Source organism: Letharia columbiana, assembly GCF_014066305.1.
Source record: "Letharia columbiana isolate WasteWater2 chromosome Unknown Sc0000062_s0, whole genome shotgun sequence".
NCBI classification, from domain to species: Eukaryota; Fungi; Ascomycota; class Lecanoromycetes; order Lecanorales; family Parmeliaceae; genus Letharia; species Letharia columbiana.
Genome location: NW_023501106.1, coordinates 167040 through 182243, shown reverse-complemented (window position 1 = coordinate 182243; position 15204 = coordinate 167040). Strand labels below are relative to the sequence as shown.

Genomic DNA, 15204 nt, shown 5'->3' with positions numbered 1-15204 from the left:
AGTGCGCCTTTCTTGAACAGGATTCTCCCTCCCTGATGGTTTAATCTTCAGAAGAAAGTCCCAGGCTTTGACCCGGCACCCGGGGACAGCACCCAAAGGTTCCAAGGTTAGGTTCAATTTTAAGGTATGGGCGAAGATAGAATTGTAGGTGTGTAGCTAAAGAACGAGAGTATACAGCGATTACAGCCCTGGAGATGTCATTATAAGACGTATGTCACTATTGAGCTCACCACCATGATAGGGTACTAAGGAAACTACCTTGGCAGCCAAAAGTAGTCAAAGACCGTATTCAAAATCTTCTTTTTATCTCACAAGTCTGAATTACACATTGAAGCTCTCGCTCAGGATGTATGTACATAAAGTAGCCACAGACGAGTCACACAACAATAATAACGTATTCAGTCGGGGAGATCATTGACAAAGATTATCGAGGAACCCGGATGATAATGGTAGCGCATCAGGGAGCACATTGCCAAACCCAGCATTCCAACCACATCGATTACCTTACGGCGTTCGTGGAAACCTAAGGATATTGAAATAAGGTGATGGGTATTGTGGAGCTGATGGGAAGGACTCAAGCGTGTTGTCACTATGGCTCTTGACCGCTGTAATTCCTTCAAAGCCTGTCTATAACAAGAGGCGGTATACATATCAAGCTTATCGTTCATCTAAATATGTGTCTTCTCCTTTGCTATAGTTTCGCGATTATCCCACATCCATTCATCGACCATCTCTGCTTATGTTCTCACACTCTGAGCGTCCTTAGCTGTACTTCCTGAACACCTCTAAGTGGCCCTGTCCCATTATTAAAATCACTCTCAATAGCATCATCTCCCACCAATGCCAGTTCTTCGTCGCGTCTTACATCTCCTCGAACCTGGGTATCATTCTTCTTATTATTATTGTGCAAAGCCACATATAGCGCGCTACCCAAGATGAGACTGCTCCCGGCTATACCCCATGCCCCTGGCGTCGTGTTGAAAACCATCTTATCAAAAGCAAGCGCAAATAGCATCTGCGTGTAGACCATGTTGGTCGCTCGACTGCCCTTCTCATGCTGCAAGCCTGCCGTGAGTAAAAACTGCATTAGGAACCCACAGATGCCGAGGAAGACCAAATAAATCCACTGCCGCAGGTTGGCGGGCAGTTGGAAATCTATGCCTGGTACTGCAAGGAGTGCCACGGTACTCACGAGAGTGGACCAGGCTGCAAAATAGTTCACAGAGACTAGGGGATGTGCGCGCTTGCCGATACAGCGAATGGTAGTGTACGCAGAAGCTGCGCCGAGAACGCCAATGAGGGCAACTCCCACGGCACTGAGACGCTGTGCTGATGTTACATGATTGGGTCCCCAGAGGTCGGTGGGCATGGTGACGTTGGTTGAGGGTAATCCATCGCCGACTCCACTTGCTACAGGCGGCACGTCCGAGCGATGTGGAAGTAGAGACGTGGGTCGGGCAATGAGGACGACTCCAAGAAAGGAGACTATGCCAGCGATCTGCTCATTGCCACCAAACGGCTCATGGAGGAGGAATGAACAGGCCCAGCAAGCCACGATTGGAGCAAGGAAGGTGATCACCGTAGCGTCTGACAGAGGCAGGTATTGCAGTGAATCTTTAGCCTATTAGGCCACAGATCTGAGACCGAGTTGGAAGTTTCATACTCACAGTACATGCCATATACTGCTCACGGTCAGCGGTTGCTGAGCGCTTTCTCCAACGGTACCTCCACTTACCTCCAAAGAATCCACCCACCCCACGTGCAATCAAGAGTCCACGGACTTCCCGCGATCCAAAGGGTGACAATTTGGCCCACCATTGATAGATGCCACTGAGGACAAGAGTGCCAGTCATTCGAGCAAACAGAATCTGCTGTGATTGTAAGACTCAAAAACCGAGAGTGTCCGGTGGGAATATCAGGAACATGGCTGGGCGTACCTGAAAGGGATGCATTCCAGGTCCAGATGTTCCAGCTGTTTCCAGTAGTCTAATTGTGACATTCATCATAACACCGAAAAGCTGCGCAAACATGACCAAGGCTAAACCTTTGTTACTGGCCCAAGATAGCCGAAACGTTTCTTTCCATGTCGTCGGCGATGGTGCGGGAGAGCTTGAGAGCAATCGCCCAGCCGAAGACACGGTGAGCAGGCGTCCAGTACATCTTTCGTTCTCATTGTCTGCAGAGTAGGTAGAAAGGTCGGACACGGTATCGGATGATCTCGCAAAAGCGGACTGAAGTGGCACATCTAGATATGGGTGATGGTTGCTCGTTTTTGCCGAAGGATTGCCGTGATCCGCTTTCGACAACGAGTTTTCTAGGACTGAGGCGGGGAAGTCTTTCTGCTTTCCCTCTCCTTCTCCTTCGACCTCGGACTCAGAGGAAGATAGGAACATGATTGCTCATCAAGCACAGCCAACACCTCGTTACACTGTGGACACATTAATACAGCAGAACTAAAAAACATGAAGATGGAGAAGGTAGCACCTGACTCAACCAAGCGAGGCCGAATCAATAAACATTAAGGTACCTGAGGTATCCGGCCGGTCACGGCGACGCTATCTGTACATTTGAGCACTAGAGAGCGAGAGTGGGGCTTTTGTGCGAAAATTGGCGTAGCTCCGAGTCCAAACAAGGTCCATGGATCCAACAGCTTCCTGAATGGTTCAAGTCAGCATTTCCGACGGGTAGACATGGAACAGATGTTATGCGCGACGTTGTTTGAGGCACATGTGCATCTTGTCCCATTTACGGAATACTCGTCTAGAAGTTGCAGCATTGATGCCAGCATGTCGTGAGTGGGAGCCAGGGCAGCGAGACGGTAATCTCACCCGACAGCTCCAGTACCCTCATATCTCAATTCTCGGCGACAAACATCAAAGCCAACGGTTGGAGCAACAGTGAAGGCTATGCCACACCATTCATGATGCCCACCCCTGGCTCATGCTCTCGTACGAGTATTATTGTCGGCGCGGGGCAATGGCCTGCGAAAAGGCGGCTCTGTGATTACTTGAAGTATGCTGGTGACGGTACCCCGCAAAATGAATGCGCCAGAGTTCCCTAGAGGTACTCTCGTACTTTAACACGATTCTCACTTGATCCTTGATATTTTTCTTTGCCTACTCGTAGTCGCATGGTCATCTGGATTTCGTTTCCTTGCTCTTTCTTGTCACAGGTGCATCTAGTCTCTCAGCTTCTTACCAGCTTTCCTTGACCACAATAACCGCCTTCCACAAAAGACAAAAGATGAAGGTCGTCACGCTCTCTAGCTCCTGGCAGGCCGGTCATGGACCGCCATACTTGTGCTTACAGAGGAAGCTGATCCTCTTCCGCGAGGCCATGCTCGGTCTTGAGCTTCCAACATGACCACAGGATGGTGACGAGAGTATAGAGCTTGCAACGCGAAGCTCTGGGTAGTGTACATTCGCTCTTTATATATAAACTTCTCCTTAATAGCTACTCGCTCTTTTCCACGCTTTACTTGCTCAAATTCTGTCCTGGCTACCACTCTGTCAGTACTCTTGCAAAGACAGCTTTGTTGGTTCCCCTCTTATACATTATGAAACCCCTGTCGCTGTTGACAGTCTTGCAGGCCGCTTGCTGGACGCAAGCGCTGCCACTTCTCGAAGCGCAGACACCAAACGACATACTCGCGGCAGGAGTGCAGAGTCTACCTTCTCCTTCAGAGGCCCCTGGTACTAGAGGGGTTAGTCTGTTCCTATTAGCCCTTGCATGGCGCTGTTTGCTGATTTCTTCTGAAGATCATCCACGTCGCGCTTGAGACGGCTGGCCATCCCCATCTGCAGCCATTTCCAACAGAAGTCATCCCTTCACCCTCCTCAACCATATCCGTTGCCACCAATAAGACCATAGCACAAGTGAAACCCTTAATTGCGGCCGCCACTGTGTCCAACATTTTCGCCTCTCCAATCAGCACTGAAGCTCCGCCATCGGTCTTTGCGACCAGGCCGGACCACCCCGTGGGAAAACTTGGCATCGTAAGTTAGTATAGTATTTGGGCCGATCATTAGCTTACTCAACCTTAAGACGAACCAAGGCCCCACGGAGACGAATAAGTTTTATGCGAACTTCTTCCTTGGCGATCAGCTCAACGGGGTTTGGACACACCCATACTCTCTTCTTTGGAGCCAGGGCGGTGGCAATGCATTCTCTTACGGTCTCAGCATCACCCACGACGAGGCATATCAAAGGGCCTACGGGCCCAATGCAACTGCAGACCCGGTCGAATTCTACATCAATCCGATCGGGATCCAATCGTTGATCTTCTCTGCAGCGGAGCTGGGCCCGTAAGTCTCGATCCGTCAACTCTGTAATTGGTTGCTGACTCGAGAAGGGGAATGTCTTTGACCACTGACACTTTGACTGCGTTCTCTGCGAACGTCAACCTCCTACCGAGTGGTGCTACGACCCCTGCCATCAGCTTTCCGATGGTGCAGGGCATGGGGTTTGTCACCGCAATATAGTACGTGCTTCAATGTCCATATGTCTCTTTTCGGAGTGCACTCTGAGTCTTCAGACATGTTCTGGGACGTTGCTCTCTCTATGTCCTAAGGCTCTATATGCCCCCTCAAAGAGGCAACGCTGACTCCGAAATTATGATCCAGTAATGGAGCAACTCCCTTCGTTGATACCAGCGTGTTCTTCAATGCCATAACGCCACTCGCCTCTCCTGCTGCAGGTGTAACGAAATACAGATTGCTCCTTGATGATGGCAACACATGGCTTCTGTACGCAACAGCGAATAACGGTTCGGGCCTTGCCCTCACTTTGTTGAACACCACCAGATTGGTAGCATCGGGATCTTTCACCGGAATAATTCAAGTTGCGAAGAATCCTGGAGACGTAGCAGCTCAGGAAGCTTCATATGACAGTGCTGCTGGTGCCTACGCAACGACAGCTACACTTTCTGCATCCGTCGACGGAGCTTCTGGATCTTATTCACTGAGCTGGACCAAGGTCGCCGCTAATGGCGCTAGTCTCATCATGATGGCACTTCCTCATCACCTTCAATCTATGGACTCGACCACAAGCGCAGGTCAGACAGCAATCCAGCTCCAAACGACTACGAAGGGACTTGCTACTGGTGTTATCGGAGACTCATGGACAATGGTGGAACCGTCCATGCCTGTTGACATCGGCTTTGCCCCTTGGAATGCTAGCATTGCTTCTACCAACACCATCCCGGCTGCCGCAATGACAGCGATCGACAACGCAGGTATCAGTGACCTTTCGCAGGATATGAATGCTCAGTCGAATCTGAATAGCATGTATTATAGCGGCAAAGCCTTGGCAAAGTTCGCAGCAGCGATATACGCCGTTCACGACCTAGCCGGAGACGTCTCGACTGCTCAAGCTGGCCTGGCGAAGCTTGAGGAAGCTTACGAACTTTTCGCGAACAACACTCAAATTTACCCACTCGTGTATGAATCGCAATGGGGTGGCGTCGTATGTACGTATTTTCGGAGTTCATATTTCCTCTTCCGGAGCAGATCTTGAGCCTTGAGACATGTCTTGAGAGCGACTACTCTGTAGACATGTTTGAAGGCTCACCATATCCCCTCGGATGGGCAATGCTGACTCTGAAACTATGATCCAGCTACGGCCTCGTACATCACAGGAAACAGTGGGGACGATTTTGGAAACACCTATTACAACGATCATCACTTCCACTGGTCGTACTTTGTGTACGCTGCCAGTATTATCGCCTACCTCGATCCAGCCTGGCTGCCCGCACACCGAGACTGGGTGAATACTCTCGTACGAGATGCCAGTAACCCTAATTCTAACGATCCATACTTCCCCGTTTCCCGTAGCTTTGACTGGTATCACGGGCACTCTTGGGCTAAGGGTTTGTTTGATAGCGGCGACGGGAAGGACCAAGAATCCACATCCGAAGACGCCTTGTTCAGTTACGCAGTCAAACTATGGGGAAGGATCATTGGTGACACAGCCATGGAAGCTCGTGGGAATTTGATGCTAGCCGTTCAGAAACGTAGTTTTCAGAACTACTTTCTCCTCGAATCCACCAATGCCAATCAACCTGCTAACTTCATCGGTAACAAGAACACCGGCATCCTATTCGAAAATAAAGTCGACCACACAACCTACTTCGGCACCAACGACGAGTATATACAAGGAATACACATGATCCCAATCAACCCCTCTAGCCCTTATATCAGGAACCAAAACTTCGTGACCGAGGAGTGGAACACGTACTTCTGTGATGGCTGCGTCGATCCCGTCAACAACGTTACTGGGGGTTGGAGGGGTATCCTGTATTCGAACTTGGCGCTTATCGATCCCGTCAAGTCTTGGAACTGGCTTACTGGACCAGGCTTTGATGCTCAGTATCTGGATGACGGAGCGAGCCTGACCTGGTACGTACTTTTCCGGGTAACCCCTTTCCTTTTGGTAGCAAATTGGGGCCACGATCCAGATTCCGGGAGCAGAAAGCTCCTTCGCTCCCCCAGATTTGTCTAGTTACTTGCGTGAAATACCATGTTTTGGCAGTGAAAGGATATTTCGGCTCTTCAGATATGTCTCGTTTCTCGATCTATTACCCAAAGAGGACTATACTGACTCCGAAATTTGCGTAGGTACTTGGCGCTTGCCGCGGGGATGGGAGGTGCTGGTTAAAAGTGGTGGGGAAAGAGGCGTTGATCCCTCCTTCCCCTGTATATCTTTTCCCTACTACGTGCACATTTCTTATATCACCCACGTCTTTTCTCCCGTCACACAGTTCCTGCCCTGCACATATCCATCACGTACATACTTATTCTACTCATACTTCCTTTCGCACATAGTACTTCTTGTGTACATTGTTCTGTCCTTTCAACCTCTGTCACATCCGATCATGTATCTAGTCGGTCTATCCTAGGTATGCACATCCTCTCCACACATTTTCAATCGATGTTCCCATCGTGACCTTCGCAATAGCGTAGATCTGCAACGATGAATCCGCACAACACCGTCTTCCGTGCAGTAGAGGCATCAGTAGCGTGGCGTACAGCATATGGGCTTCTGCTTTGAGACTTACGACGGTAGATGGTGCAAGGACTAGATGCGGCTTTAGCCAACACTAGAGTGTTCTCTGCGTTGTGTGAAGATTTATCGCTGCATGGGTGGCACGACTGTTATGGGAGACTCTTTGGATCACAAAATTCGTTAGATAGGCAGGAGCTATGGATAAATGGACAGTACACAGCCAAACACTATATGAAAGCACCTCCCGCAGTCGTGTTCCCGATATCCCCCCTCATACTCATGTTACCCGGATCACCCTGCTTCAACCCCGCTCTCTGGCCCAACCTCTTCCCTTTCAAACTACCAATCTTGACTTGCCCACCCTCGTCGCCGCTCTCGGCACCATGGTCTGGTTTCCCGTCCGTCTGCGCTCTCATCAGATAGCTCAAGCGTTGCGCGGCATTGACGTGACCACTGACTCTGAGACGGTCAATCAACTCTTGGTCTGTAACATCCAACCTGTGAGTGCCTAACGGATTAGGGTGACCGCGCAGCCAACGCTTGTTGCCATACTCGTCTGTCTCTTCTCTCAGATCCTCGCCGAAGCCGTTGAAGGGAGGTGCTTCACTGGCTGCGCTGCCGAATTTGGAGTCGCTGCTAGTAGAGACCCAGCTGCTTCCTCTGCTGTTCATTCGCGAGGGGCGGCTGAAGTTTTGAGGAGAGAGGGCGCGCGCGTTCAAGTGGTACTTGATATAGCTCTTCTGGCGTCGCGGTGAGGCTGTAGAGCTGAAGGATCGGGAGGGGCTTGATCGCATTGGCGGCTCGAGGGACGAGGATTCGAAATAGGACCGTTGAAGGTCCTCTCTAGGAGGTGTGAACGGACGTTCAGACACAGCATTATTACCAGTACTGCCTGACTCAGATGAGGGTATCTGTAAGGGTGCTGTCTTCGATGCGCGAATTGAAGATATCCGGGACGATGAGGGGCCAGCAGAAAAAAGTGGATTGCGTGAACTTCGCTGTTGCAGACGGTGTTTGTGGAAAGACTGAAGAGGGTCGGCCTTGAGGAGATTGGATTGAAACCGCGAAGAAGAGCCTGATTTTCGTTTGATACTGCCTTGTGTGGGAGACAGTACTGGCCTGAGTGTTGGCTTGCGAGACCCTTCGTTATCCGGGAATCCGTGAATGACTTGTGAGTGGGAACCCTTGCCGAAAGCATTCGACGCCGGGGGCCGAGTATTCCACGGAAATTTCCCGATGGTGGCCTCTCGTTCGAGTCCCGGATTTGAAGAACCGTCCGTGGAGGCCCAGGTACTACGACTGAGATTGCGCCAGGAGTTCCGAACGATTCCAAAGCCTGGAGGTCCACTTGCAAGACCGCTGCCATGGCCTACGCCCTTACTGCTAAAACGAAGGTTGCTGCTACCTTGACTCAAAGTGTTACGTCCGTGCCCAATGCCGCTGAGGCGTTGACTTGAAAAGATGCTGGCAGTATCGTAACTCAGATTCGATCGCCGTTGCTTTTGTTTCGAGTGTCTCTTGGTCGGTGATTCGTCGATTATGACAGATAGCCTTTGAACAGCCAATGTGGGTGCTTTTAGTCCACAGGATGTCGTTCCGGCTTTTCGCATTGTGCGCTTCTCTGGTATATGGCTGACGTCTGGCACCGATTTTTCTTTTGTTCGTCCAGAGCAAGGAAGCCCCGCAGACTCCGGCCCTGTCGAGTGCTCTGTGCTGCCGATAATACCACTTGACACATGCGATTTTAACCCGCGGGGGCTATGTCCTGATGTCTGAAACCCTAGAAAGTCTAACCATGGTGCCTTGGACGCCATTGAAGAAGCTCTCCTTCGGTTGATGGCCAGCACTCTTGGTGTCTCTGCCCCTACCTCAGCGTTCGGAGTATCCTTTTCCAGAATCGGCCGCGATATCCTCCATTTCGGCGAGAGTAACGGACCATTGTTTGCTTTTCGTTGCCGCCTTCTCTTAAGACAGAAGCATAACAGAAGCAACAATCCTAACCCAACGAATATTGGCACTATGACCGCTGCAGCAACCCAACGCTTTTTGGGCCTGCTGGCTGAGCTTGTTGCATTTCCGGTCTGGTTGCCCCTCGCTGTAGAGCCGGACGTAGCTTTGGGAGAAATGCTGTGGCTATATGTGGTCCGTGCACTCGAGGCGCTTGCATTTTGTAAGTCAACCGTGAGGATTTGGGATTGGCTCTGCGTTCCATGTGTTGCAGTCACCATGACATGGATTGACTGAGGCTTTAAATCCGTGGGGACGTGGCCTTGGAGCTTCAGGGAACTCGAATTGAAATTCAGCCATACAGATGCCGCACCAAGATCTACCGCAACGTCCGCCGTGGAATCTGAGACGAGCTCAGGCTTGAGATCATACGTAAAGACTGCTCCTATCGTGGCGTTCACTGTGGCAAAAGGCCCTACAAAGGAGCTCGTAAGGGAGCTCGTATGGTTGTTGGTGTTCTGGATTAGGACGATTGTGCTCGTAGCATCCCCATAAACATCGCTCGCAGTCACGGAGAAGTTTTGCGAAGTTGCACTTTCGGGAGGTGTGCCGGATAGGGTCAGGGTACTAGAATTGAACGACATCCACGGTGGCGTGCTTGCCACAACTTCGCGTAGCTCGGAAGAACTTGCCGGCTGACCATCCAGAGTCAGATCATGCTGAAGACCAGTGAAGTTTACCAGCAACCCATTCGTGATATTTATGACATGCAGCCTGTTTCCAAAAATGAGTAGATGGCTCTGAATAACCAATTGAAAGCTTGCGACGGCTTCTGTAAATCCAATCACATCTGAAGCTATGAGCTGTATCTGGAACACTTGAGGAAGCTCCCATGGAGAGGTCGATGAGGGCGTTGTGCCGGAGAAGGTAAGACTGCTGGGATGGAAGTTGATCCAAGACGGCAAAGGCGTATTGTTAGCGCATATAGCATAATATACAGTGTTTGCGCTCGTATTCGTGAAAGTATTTGGAGAGAAAGAGAGCGACAGTGCAGTCGAGGGTGCAAGTGAGAGACTGTCGGGGCTGGGAACCGGGCCAAAGGCGGGGAGCTGCTCTGCGACTGAAGTACCCAGTCCAGGTCCAGGATCAGTAGACACTACAAATGTCACGGACATTAAGCTTGAACCAGTGTCGTCAGTCGCGGCCAGGCCCACGGCGAAAGATCCAGCGTCAGCAGATCTAGGTGTTCCAGAGAAGACCCTGCTTGAGCTGTTCAGCTGAAGCCATCCTGGGCCGTTCGTGAGACTATAGTCGATGGAGTTTCCAGCCCAGCTGAAAGTGGAGTCCGAGAAGACAAAGTTGTAGGCTTGATTGGGTCGGGCGACAGGCGGGACTTGCGCGTTGATGGGCAAATTGATGCTGGGAGTCGCATAAACTGAGACCGAGGAGGCCAGTAGGAGGACGGGGAGAGCGGCTTTGTGCAGGTGTTTCAAGGTTGCCGGTGGCTGCTGCATCATGCGTCGGACGTCCGCAAGGGGCGTTCAAACCACATCGTCTAGACATAAAGCAGGCGACCGCATCTTTCTGGTGGCCGGCAATGATTGACACACCAGGAAACCCCAGAAGGCTCAGAAAGGATCCCATGATAGCGAGCGGAAAGCTGGGAGGTTATTGCCAACGTTCCTAGGATCACATCCAGCCCCTTCTCTCAAGTGATTCCACAAGTGAAGGGGCTGGACGCGTCCCATTTTCTCTACCAGAATGTAAATCGCGAAACTCATGCAAGCGAGACGCGACCCCTTGGCCCAGCTGCATTCTTCAGCAAGAGGCCAGACAACAAGCTTTCAATCACACTGATGAAAATCCCCAAAGCATTTGGATGCCTGTTCGCCCAACGGCGTAGTAGTCCTTGACTCGGCTCACCTCTTCCAAGCCTAACACCTTGTATAGACGTCTCGCAGGGATGTTTCCCTCGTCCACCCAGAGCTGGATCTTAGTACATCCCTGCTTCTTCAATCGTTCCGCCTGAATTTCTAGCACTATCCTGGCAATGCCTCGGCGTCTGTATCCTTCCGAAACACAAATCTTGTGCAGGAGGACAGCATTCCCAGCTTTGAGATGGACGAAGACCATGTAAGCGACCATTCTTGGCCTTGCCGGTGTAGATAGGCCAGCATCATCAACGATGATTACGAGGTCCATATTTCGTTTCTGAAGTTCAGTGGTGAAGTCCATGGCTTCGCGTCGAGGAAAGGTTTTCTTCTCAACGTGCTGCACCTGGTGTATCAACTCGTCCTTTGCTACCTGAAGCTTTTCACCTGTATGCAGGGACTTGATAATCACATTGGCCATTGAGTAAAATCGAGCACGTAAATCTCACCACGAAACCGTATGTTGATGGCAAAGAGAAGTCGAAACAGGTGCAAAGACACACGCCGCTTCTGACACTTGATTACCCTGGGAATGTGGCAAACTACGAAGTCGACTCTGCGAAATATCTTGCGCTTGGAGTTGCAAAGCCATCAGGCTTGATCTTTCTGTATATGCTGGTTGAAAAACACGGATTTGTGGGGTTATCATTTTTTGAACGATTGCTAAGCCTACTGTACGTTGTGCCGGCAATTTCGCGCTAATTTCGTAGCAGCGGAGGTCATTCCGCTCCTTGGCTCCATACTAACCCCCCATGCCCCCTCGGCCTAAAGCTTTCCCACTGTAACCTGTCAACAGTCATGACATCTGATTTGGCAGAAGAGCTCTCACTTCTGTCCATCTCAGAGGACCTAGTACCCTCTACGGGCGAGACACCATCGCAAGAAGTGATCCTCGCATTCGACGGGCTTCTGTGTCCGCCTCTCGTTCTTCAGACCAACGAGACAGAATGTGGAGGGAAGCTGTGGCCAGCGGGCATAGTTCTGGCGGAATATTTACTCCGCAACAAGATGGATGAGATAGTAGGCAAGAAGATGTTTGTACGCTCCAATGTTTCTTTACTCCACACGCGTACCACAATGCGAGTATCTGGTTATGCTAACCAAAGCCCGTGGATAGAATTGAGCTCGGCGCTGGCAGCGGCCTTGTGGGGTATGCTTTCCGTGATCCTTTTCCTTTCACACTTTTGAGGCACTGACGGATCGATCAAAGCCTTGCACTCGCGATCGGTCTCAAATCCACCGGCGTTCGAACCACCACGATCCACTTGACTGATGGTCACCCGCCGCTTCTTTCCCTTTTACAGCACAACATCGATCTCAACACGCCCAATCTCGGCAACTCGACTACTGTTTTGCCATATCTTTTATCTTGGGGCCATCCAATATCTCCCACGATTCCCAGTCCACCAGACATTCTCTTAGCGGCGGACTGCTCCTACCGTACGTATTCTCGGAGTCAAAAACACTGAACCGACCTCAATCTTGAGCCTTGAGACGTGTCCATAGAGGAGGGTTTGCTCCTCAGATTTGTCTCATGGCTCTGGAATTCTGTCTTAAATAAGCATTGCTGACTGCCGGATCTTTATCAGTTGAGTCGAATGTGCCTTTGCTGACAGCAACTATGGAAGCATTGATGGGAAATGACACCGTATGTTATTTCTGCTATAAAAAGAGGAGGAGGGCGGATAAGGACATGATACGCAAGTTGAGCAAGTTGTTTGAGGTTGATGAGATCAAGGAGTGGCAGAAGGACGGCGTATTCCTGTATGAGATAAATAAGGGAAAGTCAATCCTAGGCGCGGGCCAAACAAGAAATGGACTATGATCCGCATGACCGTGTTGATACAAGGGTACGTGAATAGGACACTTAGAGAACGAGCATCTCGGTTCAGGTCAGGAGTTCGGTTGTCATGATCATAACTTTCACAACTTGTAGCCGCCACCCCCCTTTCCGACCGCGACTTGTCCTTGGACAGCCTTTCCCTCCACATCTCTGATTTCGCCTTTCTTCCCTATCACTCTCACGCCGCCCTTTTTCAGGTCCCCAATCACGCCTCTCTTCTCCTGCTCCTTTTTCCCACGGCCCTCCAAGCCCTTCGCCGGCGCCAGCCCCCCAGCTTTCCTAATCCTCTCTTTTTCTCTCCGCCTCCTCCTAACTTTTTCATCTCTCGTCATCTCTTCCCGTCCAATTGGTAGACCACTTCCCTTCTTCAAGACTTCTTCTTTACTGCCTTTTCCTTCACCCGGCTTATAGACCTCCTGCGGTGCCAGCATACTTTCTCCACCCACCTCGCCACCAGCAGCTGGTCTAGCATCCTCAATGCTAATCCTTGGCACATCCGCCACCACGTTGATACTTGCGCTTGGCGGTTTAGGCTTATAGTGCCAACTGCTCAGCGCGTCTAGCTTCGCAGAGACATCTTTCCACATCTGCTCAATTTTGGCATGTTCGCGCTTAAGCTTTTCATCTCGCTTGTCTGTGTATCCTTCTGGATCGACAATCTTGAGATGCTCAGCCTCGTACATTTCCGCGAGACTTTGCGTTGGCTTGGTATCATCCAGCTCGAATCGTCCTCTCCTCACATCCCCATTTCCGGTCGCCAAATCCCCAGGACGTCGTCTGATGACTTCATCAAATTCTCTGGCAACTATCCGCCGCTTGATTAGCGCTTCGATGTCCTCACTCACCTCCTGCGTGATGACAGGAATCGGCTTGCCCGCGCGCTCGAAATCAAGGTCTTCTTCTAGCAGAGAATTGATAGGGCGGTCAGCAGCACGTGCTTCACCAGAGAGCGTCCAGTCACGTTTGGCCACTGAGGCGGCTTCGAGACGACGAATCTCAGCTCTGAGAGCCGCCTGACGTCTTTGATGAGAGGAGCGACGATCGTTTGCATCAGAGGGAGCTTCATCTTCGTCAGGTGTGAGGTCGTCCTCGAAGATGTCGCGGCGGACAGCAGATATGGTCCGTTGGACGTCGTCTTCGGTTGCGTGTGGGGTGGGGGGCTGAGTCTTGGGGAGCGCACGGCGGCGAGAAGGTTTGGAAGCTTTGCTTGGTGGAGGTGCGAAGAAGTCGGCATATTTGATGTCATTGGTATTATTCATGGCTCCGTTGTCGTCCACTTGGGCTCCGTTCGCCGAGTTATCATCGTCATCTGAGATGTCTGAGGTATTTAACTCGACATTGCCGAACGTAGGACCCTTCTCCTCATCTTCAGATCCCTCCATTGCTCCATCCTCAAGCATTCGACCTACTTTATGTGGCGATGTTAAAGCCAAAGGATCGACGTCCCAGTCTACATCCTCCTCGTCACTTGCAGCGCCGTCATTCTCTCCGCGAGCATCTTGTTGCTCGAGAAACTCTGACTGTCGATTAAAATCATCTATGGAGAAAAAGCCATCATTGAGGCCGTTCTTGTCCGGATGAAAAATCTCTTTCGACTCCTGGTCGGACTCTGACAGCTCATCCGAGTCGTCCTCTTCGCCTACACCTTCTCCATCAAGCATGTCTTCATCGCCATCGTCGAGAACACGGCCGAATTCTGCGGCCTCACCGTCTAGTGGTGGCTGGTTCGAGTCATCAAGGGATACGTCTGACTCCCCCAGAGGCATATCGTCTTCGCCATTGAGCTCATCTGGATTTGAGATGCCGACTTCGGAGCCATATTCATCAAATTCTTGAAATTCGACAGATTTCCTATTACTCGTTGGGTCACCAGCTAGTCCCTTGGGCAGACTCGTCATCTCTTGTGTTTGAGACTTGTTTGGCAGCGATCTTTCCAGCTCGGATCTGGTTGCATCTAAAATCCTTCTTGCCTGCTCCCAAATTTGCTCTACTTTTAATCCCTCGAAGTAAACTTGGGTAAGTTGTAAGGGTTTCCGTGAGGCGTCGGCATCGTAGTGCCCTCTTTTCCGCTTCCGCCTGTTGACTTGCTGCCGTTGCACTTGTGCTACACTCGTAGATATCGCAAGGGGATCGAGGTAGCGTTTTGCGGAGGCGAGAGATGCTGCGCGGAGGGTTGGAGTCGGCTGCAGGAAGGTGTGGGGAGCGGACTCGAGGGTTGAAAGCAAAATTTGCTCAGATGCAGGAGGAGTTCCTGCAACATCTGGATGGGTCAAGGTGGTGGGCGCCATGCCTATTGTATGGGTGCAATCAATCGAGCGTTTGAAGGGAGCGCACCGTCAGCACAGTCAAGAATCAGGATGTTTGTTTCCGAGTTTGCAGAGCCCAGGATTTAGCGACTTAGCGATTTACTCTCGGCAAGTGCAAGAGAGATTAGATAAAGTAAGATAAAGTAAGTAAGGTAAGGTTGGAGTCTAACCGGCC

At 50.9% G+C, this 15204-nt stretch overlaps 6 protein-coding genes across 6 annotated transcripts; 2 read left to right on the top strand and 4 right to left on the bottom strand.

Annotated features, from left to right (window-relative positions):
- Window positions 1-745: 745 nt before the first annotated feature.
- HO173_011466 (uncharacterized protein) lies at window positions 746-2393 on the bottom strand (the record flags this gene model as incomplete). Its single annotated transcript, XM_037313346.1, has 4 exons — window positions 746-1614; window positions 1668-1682; window positions 1736-1868; window positions 1938-2393. The coding sequence occupies 4 exons, from the start codon at window positions 2391-2393 to the stop codon at window positions 746-748; spliced, it is 1473 nt and encodes a 490-aa protein (XP_037159803.1).
- A 1163-nt stretch (window positions 2394-3556) lies between these two features.
- On the top strand, window positions 3557-6654 carry HO173_011465 (uncharacterized protein; the record flags this gene model as incomplete). The annotated part of the gene is made up of 7 exons (XM_037313345.1): window positions 3557-3703; window positions 3759-3995; window positions 4045-4304; window positions 4352-4480; window positions 4623-5467; window positions 5615-6395; window positions 6615-6654. The coding sequence occupies 7 exons, from the start codon at window positions 3557-3559 to the stop codon at window positions 6652-6654; spliced, it is 2439 nt and encodes an 812-aa protein (XP_037159802.1).
- A 266-nt stretch (window positions 6655-6920) lies between these two features.
- Window positions 6921-10466, bottom strand: HO173_011464 (uncharacterized protein; the record flags this gene model as incomplete). The annotated part of the gene is made up of 3 exons (XM_037313344.1): window positions 6921-6989; window positions 7055-7074; window positions 7244-10466. The coding sequence occupies 3 exons, from the start codon at window positions 10464-10466 to the stop codon at window positions 6921-6923; spliced, it is 3312 nt and encodes a 1103-aa protein (XP_037159801.1).
- A 331-nt stretch (window positions 10467-10797) lies between these two features.
- HO173_011463 (uncharacterized protein) lies at window positions 10798-11301 on the bottom strand (the record flags this gene model as incomplete). Its single annotated transcript, XM_037313343.1, has 1 exon — window positions 10798-11301. The coding sequence occupies one exon, from the start codon at window positions 11299-11301 to the stop codon at window positions 10798-10800; it is 504 nt and encodes a 167-aa protein (XP_037159800.1).
- Window positions 11302-11678: 377 nt separating this feature from the next.
- HO173_011462 (uncharacterized protein) lies at window positions 11679-12705 on the top strand (the record flags this gene model as incomplete). The annotated part of the gene is made up of 4 exons (XM_037313342.1): window positions 11679-11914; window positions 11998-12030; window positions 12091-12320; window positions 12470-12705. 4 exons carry the CDS (start codon window positions 11679-11681, stop codon window positions 12703-12705), a joined length of 735 nt encoding a protein of 244 aa, XP_037159799.1.
- A 98-nt stretch (window positions 12706-12803) lies between these two features.
- Window positions 12804-15011, bottom strand: HO173_011461 (uncharacterized protein; the record flags this gene model as incomplete). The annotated part of the gene is made up of 1 exon (XM_037313341.1): window positions 12804-15011. The coding sequence occupies one exon, from the start codon at window positions 15009-15011 to the stop codon at window positions 12804-12806; it is 2208 nt and encodes a 735-aa protein (XP_037159798.1).
- Between the last annotated feature and the right edge of the window lie 193 nt (window positions 15012-15204).